The sequence below is a fragment of the Lacerta agilis genome, chromosome 5, assembly GCF_009819535.1.
Source record: "Lacerta agilis isolate rLacAgi1 chromosome 5, rLacAgi1.pri, whole genome shotgun sequence".
In the NCBI taxonomy this organism is placed as follows: Eukaryota; Metazoa; Chordata; class Lepidosauria; order Squamata; family Lacertidae; genus Lacerta; species Lacerta agilis.
In genome coordinates this window covers 25751275-25766074 of record NC_046316.1, presented here as the reverse complement: position 1 = coordinate 25766074, position 14800 = coordinate 25751275, and the positions used below count along the sequence as shown (strand labels likewise).

Below are 14800 nucleotides of genomic sequence, written 5' to 3'. Positions count from 1 at the left end.
AAAGTGTTACAAAGCAAGAGGTGTGAAAATACCATTCTTTGGTCTAGATTAGCTGTTCCCTTTATATTAACATTCCAATGGCTTTTTCAAAATGGTTTAAAAAAAAGGTTGAAATTTGTTAAGCAAAAATACTGTATATGTACACACACACAGCTCACACAGATTAAACTTAAAAAAAAACGAATGAGTGACAGTAAAAAGATACTTGGTACCTTCAAAATTCAAAAAGATTAGTGTTGAGTGTGCCTTTATAGAATTTAATTGGAAAAGTTAGAAAACTATGCATGAAAATCTATTCTAGTTGCTTATAAACATTACATCCTTATATTTTCCTTGCTCTAAATTCAGTACACATTCATTCCAACATGCCAAAAACTGCTAATGCTGGTGGGAAAGTTCCTGAAACCAGTCAGTAATTACTTTATAGTTTGTCTGTCGAATGGTCAAATCCTACAGCTTCATTTACCGGCACAGACTCAGATTCCTGAAGCTCAATTCCATCTTCTCCATATCCATTCTCCTCTTCTCTGTCAGGAGGATCTTCTTCTTCTATACCGTTATAGAACTCTTCAATTTCACTTTCGTCTTCTATGTCTAAGCTTGGACTATGACAGGACCCACTATCGCTGCTACTTCCACAAGAGCTGGAGGATATGACATCATCTTCAGAGTCCGAGTATACCTCAGCACCATGGAAAATATAGCGATTTGGTGGTAAAAACAAGTATTGGGTACCTGAAACATGTTTGATTAGCAAGAATAGTTATTTCAGCATTAATAATCCCAAGAAGTCCTAAATGTGATACATTAATGCTTATGGGTTGTCATTATTTTAAACACTACTGTTTCTAGGTAAGGAAATAGGTATACATAAAATTTATTACACTTTAATTTCACATGTTGTTGACTATGGAATCCCTTTTTAAAGGCTCACTACATGCTGCTATGTGCTTAACTGGATTCAGCAACATATGAAGGCATTCACTATTCAGCACCCCCCCTCCAAGTTTTTCACTGTACACATAATGTACACATTCCAATATTGTCTCAAAGGAAGAGCTCCCTTCCACTCTCATTTACTGGTGGCCACAATCAAAGATCTTGAAGGAAGGGAAACGGTTATGACTGTGTAAGTAATTCCTGTGGTTTAATTATGTAGTCTACAATCTACTTCTTTCCCTTTTCTCAAAGATACATCTTAATAAGCAATGACATCAGACTGTGCCAATGACTGTTATCAAAGAAATACAGCAATCGCTTCAGAGCTTACCATCTAAAGGCTTATTAAAAGCAAGTTGACAGAAATACCATTTTTGATGGGCTGTGCAATTGCAAGCTACACTAAAAGGCCTGTACAACTCTTGGTATTGCTGCAACCTGTTCGTGCTGGGTGGTGGTTTTGTAGGGTCTCTCCCATTCCAGGCATCTAAGTGAGATTTTGTTTTACTCAGAAAATCATATTTTTATCTCCAGTATACTATTAGACATTCTGAACTTGAATGCCATATTAATACAGTTTGTAATGCAAAAAACATATCCATGCTTCACATCTGGCAGATAGGAACTAGAAACTTGGTGCTGGTGTGCACACTACAACTTCTACAAGGAAAGCCACCACAAATACCAAGTCAATTTTCTATATGCCACTGCAAAAAGAAGAAGAAATTGGATGGTGTGGAGAAAACTAACATAGTCCATTTAAGGAATGGCTTCATATAAATAGCTTGGCACTGAAAACTACTGCCATGTGCACCAATCCTTGTAAACTGAGAAAAAACAAGTTCCCCAATTCTTTCAGGTTTTTCTTGCAGCAACTGAGTTGATTTGGATGCCTTAAAGCAGTGGTAGTAACAGAAGTCTGCATCTTAAAATTTGGGTTGGTTATTTTAGATAATCCTTCAAACCTTGTTTTAGATTTTCAGGAGTGAGACTATGTCCATGTTCTCCCCCAACCCCCATGCACTCAAGATCCTCTTCCTGCTTAAAGCAAAACTTAATTTTGTCATGATGTCCTAATCAGGCAAGCAATGCTGCTCAAAAGTGCAGAAGTAATTTCGAATCCTGCAAATCATGTTTGAGGATTATCTGAATTGACCCTTCCCCCTCTTGCTGCTTCTGGATTTTGTGGAAATATGAGGGAGTGGGAAAGAAGAGGGGAAAGAGAAACAAAAGATGTGCATATTTCCTGTAGGGAGATGCAGGGGGGAAATATCCACAGGGATATGTAAATTCCCCTCCTCATCACATGACACACAGAAGTGCCATTCCCATTGCCACTTTTTAGATTGTGTGGAATCGCCCATAATGTACTTGACAGCACAAACTTATATATGTCTTTTCAGAAGTAAGCCACATTGAACTCAATAATCCTTACTCTAGGTTAAGGGGATATAGTGTTGAGGCATTATAATACAATGTGGATAAGAAAGACTGGACATATAAAAAGAAAAATAGTACTTGTCACTAGAAAAACTCTCAGATCTATCCCAACCTCAGATGGGTAGCCATGGGGCATAATGTGAGTGGTGGGAGTTACCATATCTGTGGTTGCACCACTCAATCCAGATGGGGCATAATAAAGGAAGACAAGCGGACCCCCACCTGTGCTCTGCCAGCCTGGAGTTGGTGTGAGGGTTAAGTGATGGCAGTGGGGCCATTGGGATCCAGGGTATCCCTGGTTGGCTCAACCCCTCCCTGGCACATCCTGTTTGGGGGCTAGCCCCCAGGACAGCTGTTTTGGGCTGGGTGGAGGGATAGTGCTACCCCTGTCACACTACCTGTGGCAGATCAGAGGTCTGGACTGCAGCCTAATTGCTGAAACCAGTGGTAACCTATGTGATGCCAGTTATTGTGGACTACAACTCCCATGATCCTTGACCAATAGTCATGCCAAATGATGGTGATGGGAGTTGACTTAAAGGCACTGCACAACTTCATCAACCATAAGTGTTTATCAATGTTTCAAAGCTGATTGCCTTTCTAGATTTGTTGCATTTTAGAACAAAACAAAGATTACTACATTGTTTTATTACAAATAGCCTAATTTGGATTTTGCCCACACTTTTTTAAACACCTTCAGGGACAAAGTGGGATATAATTATAAATAGATATCTCATTTCATATGGGTCTGACAGTAGCTTTGTAAGGCAGAAAAGCAAAGAGATAAAACAAGTATATTAGAAATGCAGACATTAGTTTTGAAAGCATACAAAGTAAATTCAGTTCATATCCCCTACATGTAGTTTGAAAGGTTGCAAACATTTGAAGTAATCAGCTGGTTCAGTCAGAGGAATTCTTTCATTTGTTCTAGATTTCCTATTGTACTGCACCAACATAAATCTAAGTATTTTTTATTGAAGTGGATGTACATGTTTTTGTTTATATCTCTGGTTGCAAGATCAGGACATTTTTACAAAATGCTGTTCATTACTGACTGAACTCTTTAAAACAAAATTGCTGTGTTTAATACTTTGAAAGTATTGTTTAATTTGAATGTAGTGGTGTTTGCAAATTATTTAAGCACTTACCATCAAGTCGCTTGCTAATCTGCTCTTTTGCACATCTATTAACCCAACATTTTCTCAGTGTTTCAACAGATGTTTTTTCACTTCTCTCTTTGTTTTCCTCTTGGTTAGATCCATTTTCCTTCACATGTTCTGGGTTTTCTAGATGGTCAGAAAGACTTTCAACATTTTCTAAAGAGTTTTGAACTTCTTGAATTTTTTCTTCTACACAATTCTCTTTAGACTCCAAGGAAGCATCAGAATTTCCTGCTTTATAGTCAGAAGATTGCTCTGAACGTACCACCTGAGAATGTTGTGGTGCAATTCTTTCAGGTGAACTAGAATATTCAGAAATGTTTAGAGGAGTAGGTGGTAATTCAGCTGAATGTATTTCAAATTCTTTGTGCGGTCTGGGAGGCTTCTCTGTTATTTCTGAAAGTTTGACTGAATTGCTACAAAGTTTTGTATATTCACCACCTAATCTATGACATAATTCATTGATAATGACATCACAGTCACCAAGAAGCTCCACGTCGAAGTGTAGATGAGGCAATGGTTCCCTATTAATTAGAATCTGAGGCACTTCATGTGGGATAGAACCTACATGTTTAAGAAAAATAAAATAAAATGAATGTTACAGAAATATAATGTCAACTATTATTAACAAATGTGACAATTAGTTTTAGGAACTACTTGTAAATGCACTAAAAAGTGACCTAGAATTCTGCGTCTGCAATATTACTTAAGAGTATGCAAGATAAATACACTCCTTGCTCTTATATTCCTTCCAGATCTAAAAAGCTCTCTAAATTCAATAATTCCAGCACTGTACAGCATGACAGTTGTATGGAAGCTCCTAATATATTTATTCTGAAACAGACTCCCCTCCCTATGCCCAAGAGATGAGCAATCAACACTTACTTGGAATTAATGCAACTGGTCTTACTTTAAGTGAAGACCCGATAACAATGAGAAGATCAACCTCATCTTTGTCATACTTCATGGCCCTATGAAACTGCTCAGGTAGATTTTCACCAAAGAACACTATTTCTGGCTTCATGATGGCAAGTGGTTCATCAGGTGAGCACCTGGGACATCTAGGAACAACCTGCATACAGAAGGTTGAATTAATATTTTTAGTTTTAGTTTTATAGAAGCTAAATTCAATGCACAAATCACTGGGTCAAAACATTAGCTGCAACAGATTTATTAAGTTCAGATTGCTCAAAAAATGTCTGATGTTATAATCCACAGCTTTTCTAAATAATATTCCAAGTGTAACAAAACTGATGATGACATGCAAGTATGAATTGTATTCTTTAATAATTGTATTCAATAGAGGAAGACTAATACTTTAACCAGTTTTTTCATGAAGCACCTTGTCAGATCTGTGTTAAGGTTGCTCATGAGTACTGGTAATCAGGCATGAGTCTCAACTGTCTTTTAAGAGTTTAATGGTGCAGACTATTTACAGTGCAGAGAACGTGAAAACATGACCGTCCTAGTCACTCGCAGAATCCGGGAGTGCCGGTTTCTGGCTGCGACCCCAACACAATAATTTCGGCACCCCAAAGCGCCGCCTCCCCAGTCTCCTTTTGACCCCTCTGTGCAACTGGGGCGACGGAAGTGGCGTGCTCCCCTCAGAGCGAAACTCATGAGGCATGCTGGGGGTCTCAGCAGCATCTCCAAGCCCTTGTCTCGCCTGGCTGTTTTCAGCCTGCCCCCTCCCGGCTGGAGAAGGTGCCGCTCTTCCCGCTTGAGGAGGTCTCACTACTGAGGAGGTGTTGGGGCTCTTGGTACATCGACAAGACCTCCCGCTGCGAGGGTGGTTCCCTGACACACCTGAACAAATTATTTTTAAACTCGTGAAAATGTTAGAGATTACAATTTCCCAGAGAACTAGTCTATGAATAATTTACAGATATTTCCTCTCATCTGTCCCAACAAAGAGAAGCACAGCACATGTTGCATATTTATCAGCTTTTGTGAAGGATTGCCTCATGTATGTATTCTCTATTTTACAGAAACAGATTATGATGCATACAATGAAGATGCATCAATTAAACATTAGAGTCATGTGTTTTCATAGCCAGCATGGAAACCCAGGCTACTAGCCTCTTAGCAGGCTTATAATAATTTTTGCAGGGTAGTAGTTTCCAGGGATGCCTTAGTTCCTCCTTTCCTAGTCTCATAAAGCCTTTCCTCCCAATTCTCAGTCTACTGTCACTATGCATCCTTGATTTAACCACCTTGTCTCCAGACCCCCGTCCTTTAGATTCCCTCATCCTAATCTTCAGTCTTTTCCCCAAAGCTGCTTCTGTCCCTAGAGTTTACAAATTATATCCCTGAAACTTTCCCTTCCCAAATGGAAGGTGGACTGAAAGCATTCTGACACTGCTAGCTTTAATCTTAGGCAGCTGAGCTAAAATACTTAGGGAAATAAAAGTTGAAGTGTCCTCCAGTGAATGACAGGTCAAGAGTCACATCTGAACTAACCTACAAGAAATATTCTACTTTGAAGAATCTTTCCAAGCTGCCTTGAGCTCAACTGAAGCAATGGTGAAATATAAATATAATGTTATGAGATTTGGGGTTGGGAGGGTTCCAGACCCCTATAATCCCTGGATCCAGCAAGTGTTAAAAGCCAATCAAGCCAGGCTAGTTTTCTGAACCCCTAAGTAAACGCCTGGAACCTCTGGAATCTCGCACTGCTTGGAGATTGGAGTGGCGTGCAACAATGATAATAAATAAGAACTGCACTTGTCTGGAGAACTACAACTGCTTCTATGTAAATTGAATTCTTCAACTGCTACAGTTCACATTTCTAGATGTAAGGGTAACATTTTATCTGATAATTTTACAGTGCATTCCTAATCATGTTTGCACAGAAGATCAGTTAAGCTTAGTGAGCCTTATTCCTTAAGCCTGTTTATGAATGCAGCCTTAAATGTACCTGATTGAAAATGTCTCCTCGAACAACTTCACAATCAACTTTGTATTTACAGATGAGGCAAGAAGCTGTTGCAAAGGAACCTGAAACACATAAACACACCAGAAAGCAAATAAAGATGTATGCAGTTGTCTGGATTCAAATATTAACCGACCTAGCTTATTCTAGTCATACTGATCTGAGAATAGGAACACATACAAACATATACGACTAATTTGCATGTTCACACTTAGATGGTAAAATTCACTGGGTGATATCCAATGTTAGTCATACTTAGAGTAGACCCACTGTAAGCAAACCCTTGGATTCCAATGGGTCTATTCAAAGTATGAATTAGTTGAATACCACCCATCCATTGTTGTTTTATTTCATTTGTTCATCCTGAAAATCTATGGGCACTGCAATAGAATTCACTGTCAGGGAGTGGAAGTACAATCCTTTTCAGATGTATCCATAAATGTACAGTTCAAAACATTTATCTTATTCTATATTCTCCAGGAACTAACCAAGTGACAGATGATGCAAAATGCTGAAAGATTCCACGTATCCACTATCATGCACATTAAAATTAACATGAGATCTAGATAGAATTTAAGATTTACTAACCATGACATTGGATTATCCTTTGAATTCCTGCCACTTGTTCCAGTGTATCTATGTTCTGAGTATAATTGCGAAGTAGTTTTTTTTCTTTATCCATCAAAGCTATAAATTTATGACAGAGAGATGGTTGAAACTGCCCAGGATATATTTCCTGTAGAATTTTTTAAAAAGTGAAAAATAAATTTTGCTAATATCACAATTCAGTTTTTGTTTAAAGGTCAGCCACCATACATTAGCTATTGCTTACTAGAACCAACATTTTCTTAAACTGATTGTAACTTGTGTTAACCTTTAGACTTGGAGAAAATACTACTAACATACATCATTAACTCAAATGGGAAAAATATATACACCATCTCCCGCCACCCCCATTGAACATATGACATGCTATGCACAGTTTAAATATGGAGACGTGTCCAATGCTGCTGTTCTGATAGCATAGCATACTTCCATGTGCAACAGAACTTTCCCCTCCTATCCTTTCCTTTGAAGACCTCCAGGGACCCTCAAAATCTGCTCCAGAGGGCTGCAGGAGCCTTCAAATGGTATTTTGAGGCAGTACAGGGAGAAGAGAGAAAGGGGAAGTCCAGTTTTGTGAGTGGTACTCTGCATGCACACAACCTTAATACAACCCACTCCTCTGAAAAATTGTATCTTCTAAGTCCCCAAAATGTTGATCATTAAAACTGTTGATCAGTGTTGATCATTAAAAGTATGAGTGAAAAGAAAAGCTATTTAGCATCCACAATCCTACAGCCAGAAAGATCCCCAAATGAATTATAGGTTGAACTAAAAAAAGTATACAGGCAGCCCCCTTTTACGTGGGAATTATCGGTATGTTCCGAGGCACCACCGGTATGTTCTGAGGCATCAGTGAAATATAATTGAATACCCATTGAAAAAGCTTTTGATTTTACATTTTACTAGCATTGTACGTATTCAAGTTGGTCAGCTTAGCTTGTGCTATTTTCATTAATTATGTTATTAATTTTATGAAAGAATACAATTTGTTCATAAAGTGGGAAGCTTCCAAAACAATATTATTGCTCAACATCAGAAAATTAGTTTTCCCCACCTGCCACCATCAAACAAGATTCAGTGTATGCAATGCTATTTTAAAGTCATAAATCATAATATCATTTAAACAGTTGATTGTATTCAAAACTGTCTATGAGTGGAATAGACTTCTAGTCACACTGAAGTATTTCACTTTCCTCTCCCCATCCAGACACCATCAAAATCTGATTCAGAGTAGGGAAGGGGATCACCTGAAACTCTTTTTGGGGGGCGGACCAGCGGTGGGAGGAGGGCTGGAGAGGAAGATGAAGTTCTACTGTGTAAGCTAAACTTCACTCACACATTTGACTCCACCTATTTGTTATAAGCATATCGCTACTGTATCGAGTAAAAAAAGAGTAGTGCCTTCTTAACAGGAGAAGCAACAGTGATAGTTACTCTATAAACTTTGGCTTCTTTAGTTTCTTTATATCCCATAAAAATAAGAACCACTACAAGAGAAAGAGAGCACTGATTATTACTCAAACACACTACAAAGCATGCATGACATCATTATTTGCGATTTTATATTGGTGCAATAATCAATGTGCCCCTTTGCTCATATAAGGGCGTAACAGCTTTGTGGAAAACTGTCTTTGTTTTAGATACATAAAGTTTATAGACTGTTTAAATGTATCTGTTTTTCATATAAGCAAGAGAGAAAAGGCACCTTTGCAAACTTAAAAAACGGCCTTGGATCTTTCCTGAAGTAATCAATATCAAACATTGCTTGAGGATCAGGAAGATCTGGGAAATCTACTGCAAGGCGTGCATAGATACCATCTCTTGATCTGAAGTCAGGGATTCCACAAGAAACAGATACCTGAAATGGGTAACATACCATAATAAAGATCAATTGTATAACAACATTTGTTGCTGTAAAATATTTGGGACTATACACTGTAAAATTTAATGTTTATAGAGATTTTTAAAAAGTGAGCGGTTTATAAATGCTTTTAATAACTAAATAATTAACTAAAAATAGTCACACACCCCGACTGTTTGCTTATTTTCTTTTGGCAAATAAAATAATACTTTTTTTTTTTAGAACTATCCATTATTCAGGTACCTAAGAAACCTGCAGATTAGGAAATTCCACTTACAACTATAGCAAAACTACTTATGAGAATCCAACACAATATGCATACAGGCTAGAGAACTGCAGAGTTAATTAACGTTTCAGTTCAGTCACTTCAAAACCATTAAGACTTTTCTTAACAGGGATCATATTGGTTCCAGACAAATGAAAGTAGGTAGTGTGATTCTATTCAGGGCATTAGTTGCTGCAGAACAAGCTTCTGCTTGCACTCCAACTGAAGTCATTGTATATGATACAAATGAGCATCGCTGCCAAGTTCTACCACTTACTTCCTAAAACTTTGTCAAATGCTTTACTAGCCCTGTCCAACTGTAAAATTCTATGATTCTACAATGGTTTGGAAATAGGCTTCAAATACTCTGCTGCCTCAGTCTCCTGGAGGCTGGCCAAAAGTAGTGTGTTACCAGAAATCAGTTACTTTCCTTAGCCTTTCTACCTACCTTTGAAGATTCACTTGCATATACTTGAACTACAGAAACAAGGGTAGCTGCTAGTGCCTCAATGAAAGGTCAGTCCTTACAGTATCAGAGCAAGGGAATTACAGTGGATGCTTGGGTTGTGGATGTAATCTGTGATGGAGGCATGTCCACAACCCACAGCGCTGCGTCTGCGCGTGACGCAATTTGGCGCTTCTGCACATGCACCAAAACCCGGAAGTAACCCGTTCCGGTATTTCCGGGTTCGGCGCAGAGCGCAACCCGAAAAAACATAACCCGCAGCATTCGCAACCTGAGGTATGACTGTAAATGTTCCTTCGTGCTAGTGGCAGAAGTTAGTTGCTCATCCCTTTGCTCAGGTGCTCTGCAGGATGCACAATGAGACTCTGCCTGCTTGTTTGGAGAAATGCTCTCCCCCCCCCCCACCACACGCTTTTCCATGAGTTCTCCCACCCCTCCAAATCTGATTGGGGGTGGGGAGGACACGAATGGCACTTGTTGCACTGGCTACCACAAGTGCAACTAGTTTAATCTGGGCCGCAGTACAGAATTGTTGCCCATGATGAAAGGTACATGGTCTTAAAATCATTGCATTTGCTACAACATTCACAGTTATTTGCCCACTAGGGAACACAGGTATCTTTCCTTAAGCATGTTTGGGCATGTAGGATATAAATATTTTCCTTATGAACTGTGAGCTTTGTGATATTGACAACCAGACCTTGCTGGTGTTGGATATAGAAAAAGATCTGCCCAGGAGCAACTCTAGCATTACCGTAGCACAGCAGAGAGCAATCCATTCACATGATCCACATACTTGCATCAGAATAATTAAAATCTCAAATAATGTTCCACTTATTCTATTTAACATTAGATACATACCCCAGCTCCTGTTAAGACAATTATTTTTTTGCACTCTTGTAGTAGTTTCACAGCATCCTCTATAGTATTAATATCTTTTCTCTTTTTTCTTTTAGGTGGTTCTGACAGGATATTAATAACAATTTGCCATAACGTCATGTCATCAAGCTCAGGAGGAGGTATAGTTTCTGGCAACAAGTCTTTCAGAATTGCACGTGGATCTGTGCCTAGCATGAGATGTTGTTGGACAAAAGTGTATGGGCCTGTAATAGAAAATGAAGCAATTGTCATCTGGCTGGTGCAGAATATTCAACCTGATGGAGAAAATTCTACAACATTTTTTACGTTTATCACATTTTCAACAGAGCAAGTAGCATACCAATCTGAAAAATGTGTAATGTACTGCACACAAAAGGGCATGCACTGGCATTATGAGTGAGGCATCCTGTGAGCAACAAATAACCACAGCATTTTTGTATTAATTCCACGAATAGGATAATTGGTTCCCATATCTTTTTTCCTTTGTGGGGTAAAAGCAGCTAAGGAGATTATTTTCAGTAAGAAAACAATTCAAGGGGTAGGGCAGAATTAATCCCCAATTCAGACTGCAACCTCAGTTGCTGCATAAAACAAAGAAAAAAATTGGGGGGGGGGATCACAAAACTACATGTAATGTGAAAAGGCTTTGGGAGTAAACCCTGAGGAACAATCTATACCTGCTATCTTTGGGAGAAGAAAAGGCATGGGAGTAAACTCTGCCAAAATTAGAAGTGGAGTCCCTAAGGTGCTTGGATGGTGTCTTGTATGCCTCCTTCCCACAACTCCTGCCGCCAAGCTGGTGCCAAATGTATTCCTTTCCTTTCCTTTGGACCACATGAGCAAGTGTGGGAGGGGGTCTTGTCTGGGCAGCCCAGGACCTCCATACACGCTGCTTAAGGCTTGCACCTCGGAGAGGCTGCTTGCCCTCAATTGCCAATTCTGGATTTAGAGCTGAAGAAAGAGATAGAGCACTCTACAGTTCTGTGCAGTGTAGAGGTGATAATATGAAAGGATAGAAGCAGGGGCAATTTGCCACTCAGCTACTCTTCCAAGGTGCAACTCCTGTTCATGCCATGATAAGCAGCAAAATACACAGGCACCTCAACAAACCACCCACAGTTCAGACTTACATGAAGGAAAGACAACAGTGTCACAAATATAAAAATATGACTTGCCCAAGAAAATAAAAGCAAGAATGAAGGTGTAATCTTAAAAGATATTTAATTATAACTCCTAGATTGAATTCTAAATATCTACCTATACGTGGCCTCGGAGTCCAATCACTGGAGCTTGCATGAGAGGCTCTATCATCTTCATCACTCTCACAGGAATGGAAGCCGTTTGCAATTATTTCATCACTAAAAAACATATTGTCTGAAAGACATTAGAGGAAAACAATTATCAGATAAAAGTAGTGCCATCACATATAGAACAAGTTATGCTGTACTTCACCGACAAGAAGTAATAGAAGATTCCTTTTAAACTGGGCTTTAATAATGTTTACATGATTCATACTCATTTATGTAAGCTTTAGGTGCCATCAAAATAATGTGTGTAAGATTTGCTTTAACTTCTGTATCTTCAAAAGTTGCATAGAAGAGGGTGCTCCGCCTCCACATTATGCACTTGCCATAGAAGTCAGAAAAACCTAGCTTGCCCAAGATCCCTGTATTCTGCATGAGATTACTAGTTTTTTGCTACTAAGCAAACCTTCAGCCCAAGTGAAACGATCTTCGGTCAACTTTACCCTCCCAGGCACAGGCTGCTGATCAAGGCTGCAAGTTATATGCAGTTAGAACAAACGTGTATAGGACCAGGCTGCACGTTTAGTCGCCTTCTCCCAGCTCTCTTCCCCCAACCGCTCCCGCGGTGACAAGCGGATGGGATGGGAGGAGCCACAGATTACTGCAAACATTAAGACTGTGTTTAGGAGGATTTCCCAAGGCCTTCGGCTCTTGAAGATCGGGGGGGGGGGGGAGGGAGGGAGAAGGACCAAGCAGTGCCTTTACTTCCCCCAGCCCCGACAGCGCGATTCCCATTGAGCTGGGGTTACAAGAGGATGCCGGTGTTCTCGGGTATCTCCTTGCGACTGATACTCCCGTAGCGCTAAAGAGCAGGCCGAGCGGTGCTGATACAGCTCCTCCTCCGTGACCTGGTCGCTTCCCTGCACCCACCTGCCGCCCCTCCGCCTCTGGAGCGGCTCCTCACCTGGGCGCGCGGCCGCCTCCGCAGCGCCGTTCGAACACTGCGCCGCCCCGCAGCCAATGGCCGCCTCCGCTGCGTCTCCGGCGAGCGCCGCCTCTGCTCCCTCCCCTTGGCTCGGCCACCACCTCGGCAGCGGCGGCGGCGGCGACAACTGCTGCAGTAGTAGTGGCTGCGGCGGTGGCGGCGGCGGCTCCTCTCGGGCCAGGCCCCACCGCCTCAGCCCAGCGCCCGCGCAGCTCCAGCCTTCCTCTCCTCCTCTTTCTCCCACCGCTACGGAGGCCTCTCCCGGCTCGCTGTTGACAGAGGAAGCAGCAGCAACCTCTTCCTCCTCCGCCAGGGCCTCCTCGGCGGCGCTTCCTATGTAAAGAGGCGCCTCCGCCTCTTCGCCGGCTTCTTTCGCAGCTGGGCCGGCGCTGTCAGTGAAGCACCGGCGTTGACGCTTCACAGCTGGCTCCGGGCTCTCCGAGGCGCTTGACACAGCGCCGCCGCCGCTGCTGCCGCGGCCGCCGCTCCGGCACTGGAGGAGCGGCGTCTCCCCGTCCGCCATCTTGGAGAAGGAGCAACTACTCCCTCCCTCCCTCTCTCCGCCCGCTCGCTCTCACCCCCCACCTTTCCCCGTAGACGGAAAAGACAGCCCCCCCCCACACCTCCCGCACCACACAGAGATTTAAACACGTCACGTGACCCCGTCGACGCCCACGCGGGCAGCCGCCCAGCGTAGAGCCGCAACAACAACAAACTAGATCACGTGACGCCGAGCGCGCGCTGGTGGGGGAAAGCGGGGGCTGAAATGATGAGACAGCTAAGTTGCGGACTCCGCAGTCACGTGACGCCCCCAGAATTTTTCTGACGTGTCCGACAGTATATTAAAAAAAAAAAAAAGAATTCCCCCATATTCTGTCGAATCTTTTATAATAAAACTTGAAGCTAAAAATACCGTAACGAATTCCTTTGGATTCTAACGTAACTTATGCAGGGCCGGGCGGAGTAGGGGAGAATCCCTTTGAATTTAGTAGGATTTATTTCTGAGTGAACATGGATAGGGAGAAGATCGTTAAATGCTTTTGTAGTGTTTCGTGTGTGTGCCCCCCCAAAAAAATGAATAAAAGCGGAAGGAGAATAACAAAAGAACTGAGGGAGGAAAGAGGCTGACGCAGCAACTCGTTGAAGACGCAGCCGAGAAGCAGCAGCGAGGGATGGGTGGGCGAGCAGCTCCCGGGTTATGCTTTGCCTGGGCAAAGGCTGTAAAGAAGGGAAGGGGCGCTAGTGGGTCGGGAGCCGCAGCAAGTTCTGGAAAGGTGTCATGAGAGGAGGTGCCTTAAGAGGCAGCAGAAGGCCGCCGCCTTCAGCAGGATGAAATACTACACACATTAAAATAGTTAAAGGTGGGATTTAATAATGCACTCATTAAAATAAGCATCAGATTGGAAACACTCCCACTGAAATGCTTACCTGTTTTAAATACTTTAAAGCTTTACATTTTATGCAAATGTAAAGTAAAGCTGCGAAGTTTAAGCGCCACAACGCTATACATAAAAAGCAGATAAAAATAGGCAACTAATTCAGCATCCTGTGCGAGTCATCTACAGATATACACGACGCCAGATAAACTGGGGCAGGCTTCAGAAGGAACGTGTTTAGGAATGCAAATTATTTTTCATGCTGTTCTGGGTTTCCTTTTGCTTTTTAAGTAAGATTCATAGCTCCTGTTTTGGCATCTCTATAAATATAAATCTATAATCAAGACAGAGTGCAGTAGAAGTTAACCTCTCTCTTTTGCACTCAAACATAATTTTCAGGTTGAATTTGTTTGTAAAGGAGACAAAGGAAAGATGCCAAGCATGGCATCTCATAAGTTTAGCACCCTCAAGTTGAAAACACCCACAAGTCAATTCAGGTTAAGAGCCTGACATATTTAGTCAGACATATTTTCCATACTTGTGGACATGGCAATTCATTTCAATGCATCATTAACCTGTTTTTCAGGTTTGTTTGTTTTTTAAAAATGGTTTCATAAAGATTATGGTATAGCTATAGTCACACTGGG

The 14800-nt window shown here is 41.4% G+C and overlaps 1 protein-coding gene across 1 annotated transcript; it reads right to left on the bottom strand.

The window, feature by feature from the left end:
* SIRT1 (sirtuin 1) lies at positions 1–13300 on the bottom strand. The gene is made up of 9 exons (XM_033148050.1): positions 12757–13300; positions 11806–11922; positions 10531–10772; positions 8783–8935; positions 7060–7207; positions 6457–6536; positions 4425–4611; positions 3528–4103; positions 1–735 (listed from the first exon to the last, which is right to left on the bottom strand). Exons 1-9 carry the CDS (start codon positions 13298–13300, stop codon positions 422–424), a joined length of 2361 nt encoding a protein of 786 aa, XP_033003941.1. The 3' UTR covers positions 1–421.
* Positions 13301–14800: the final 1500 nt, after the last annotated feature.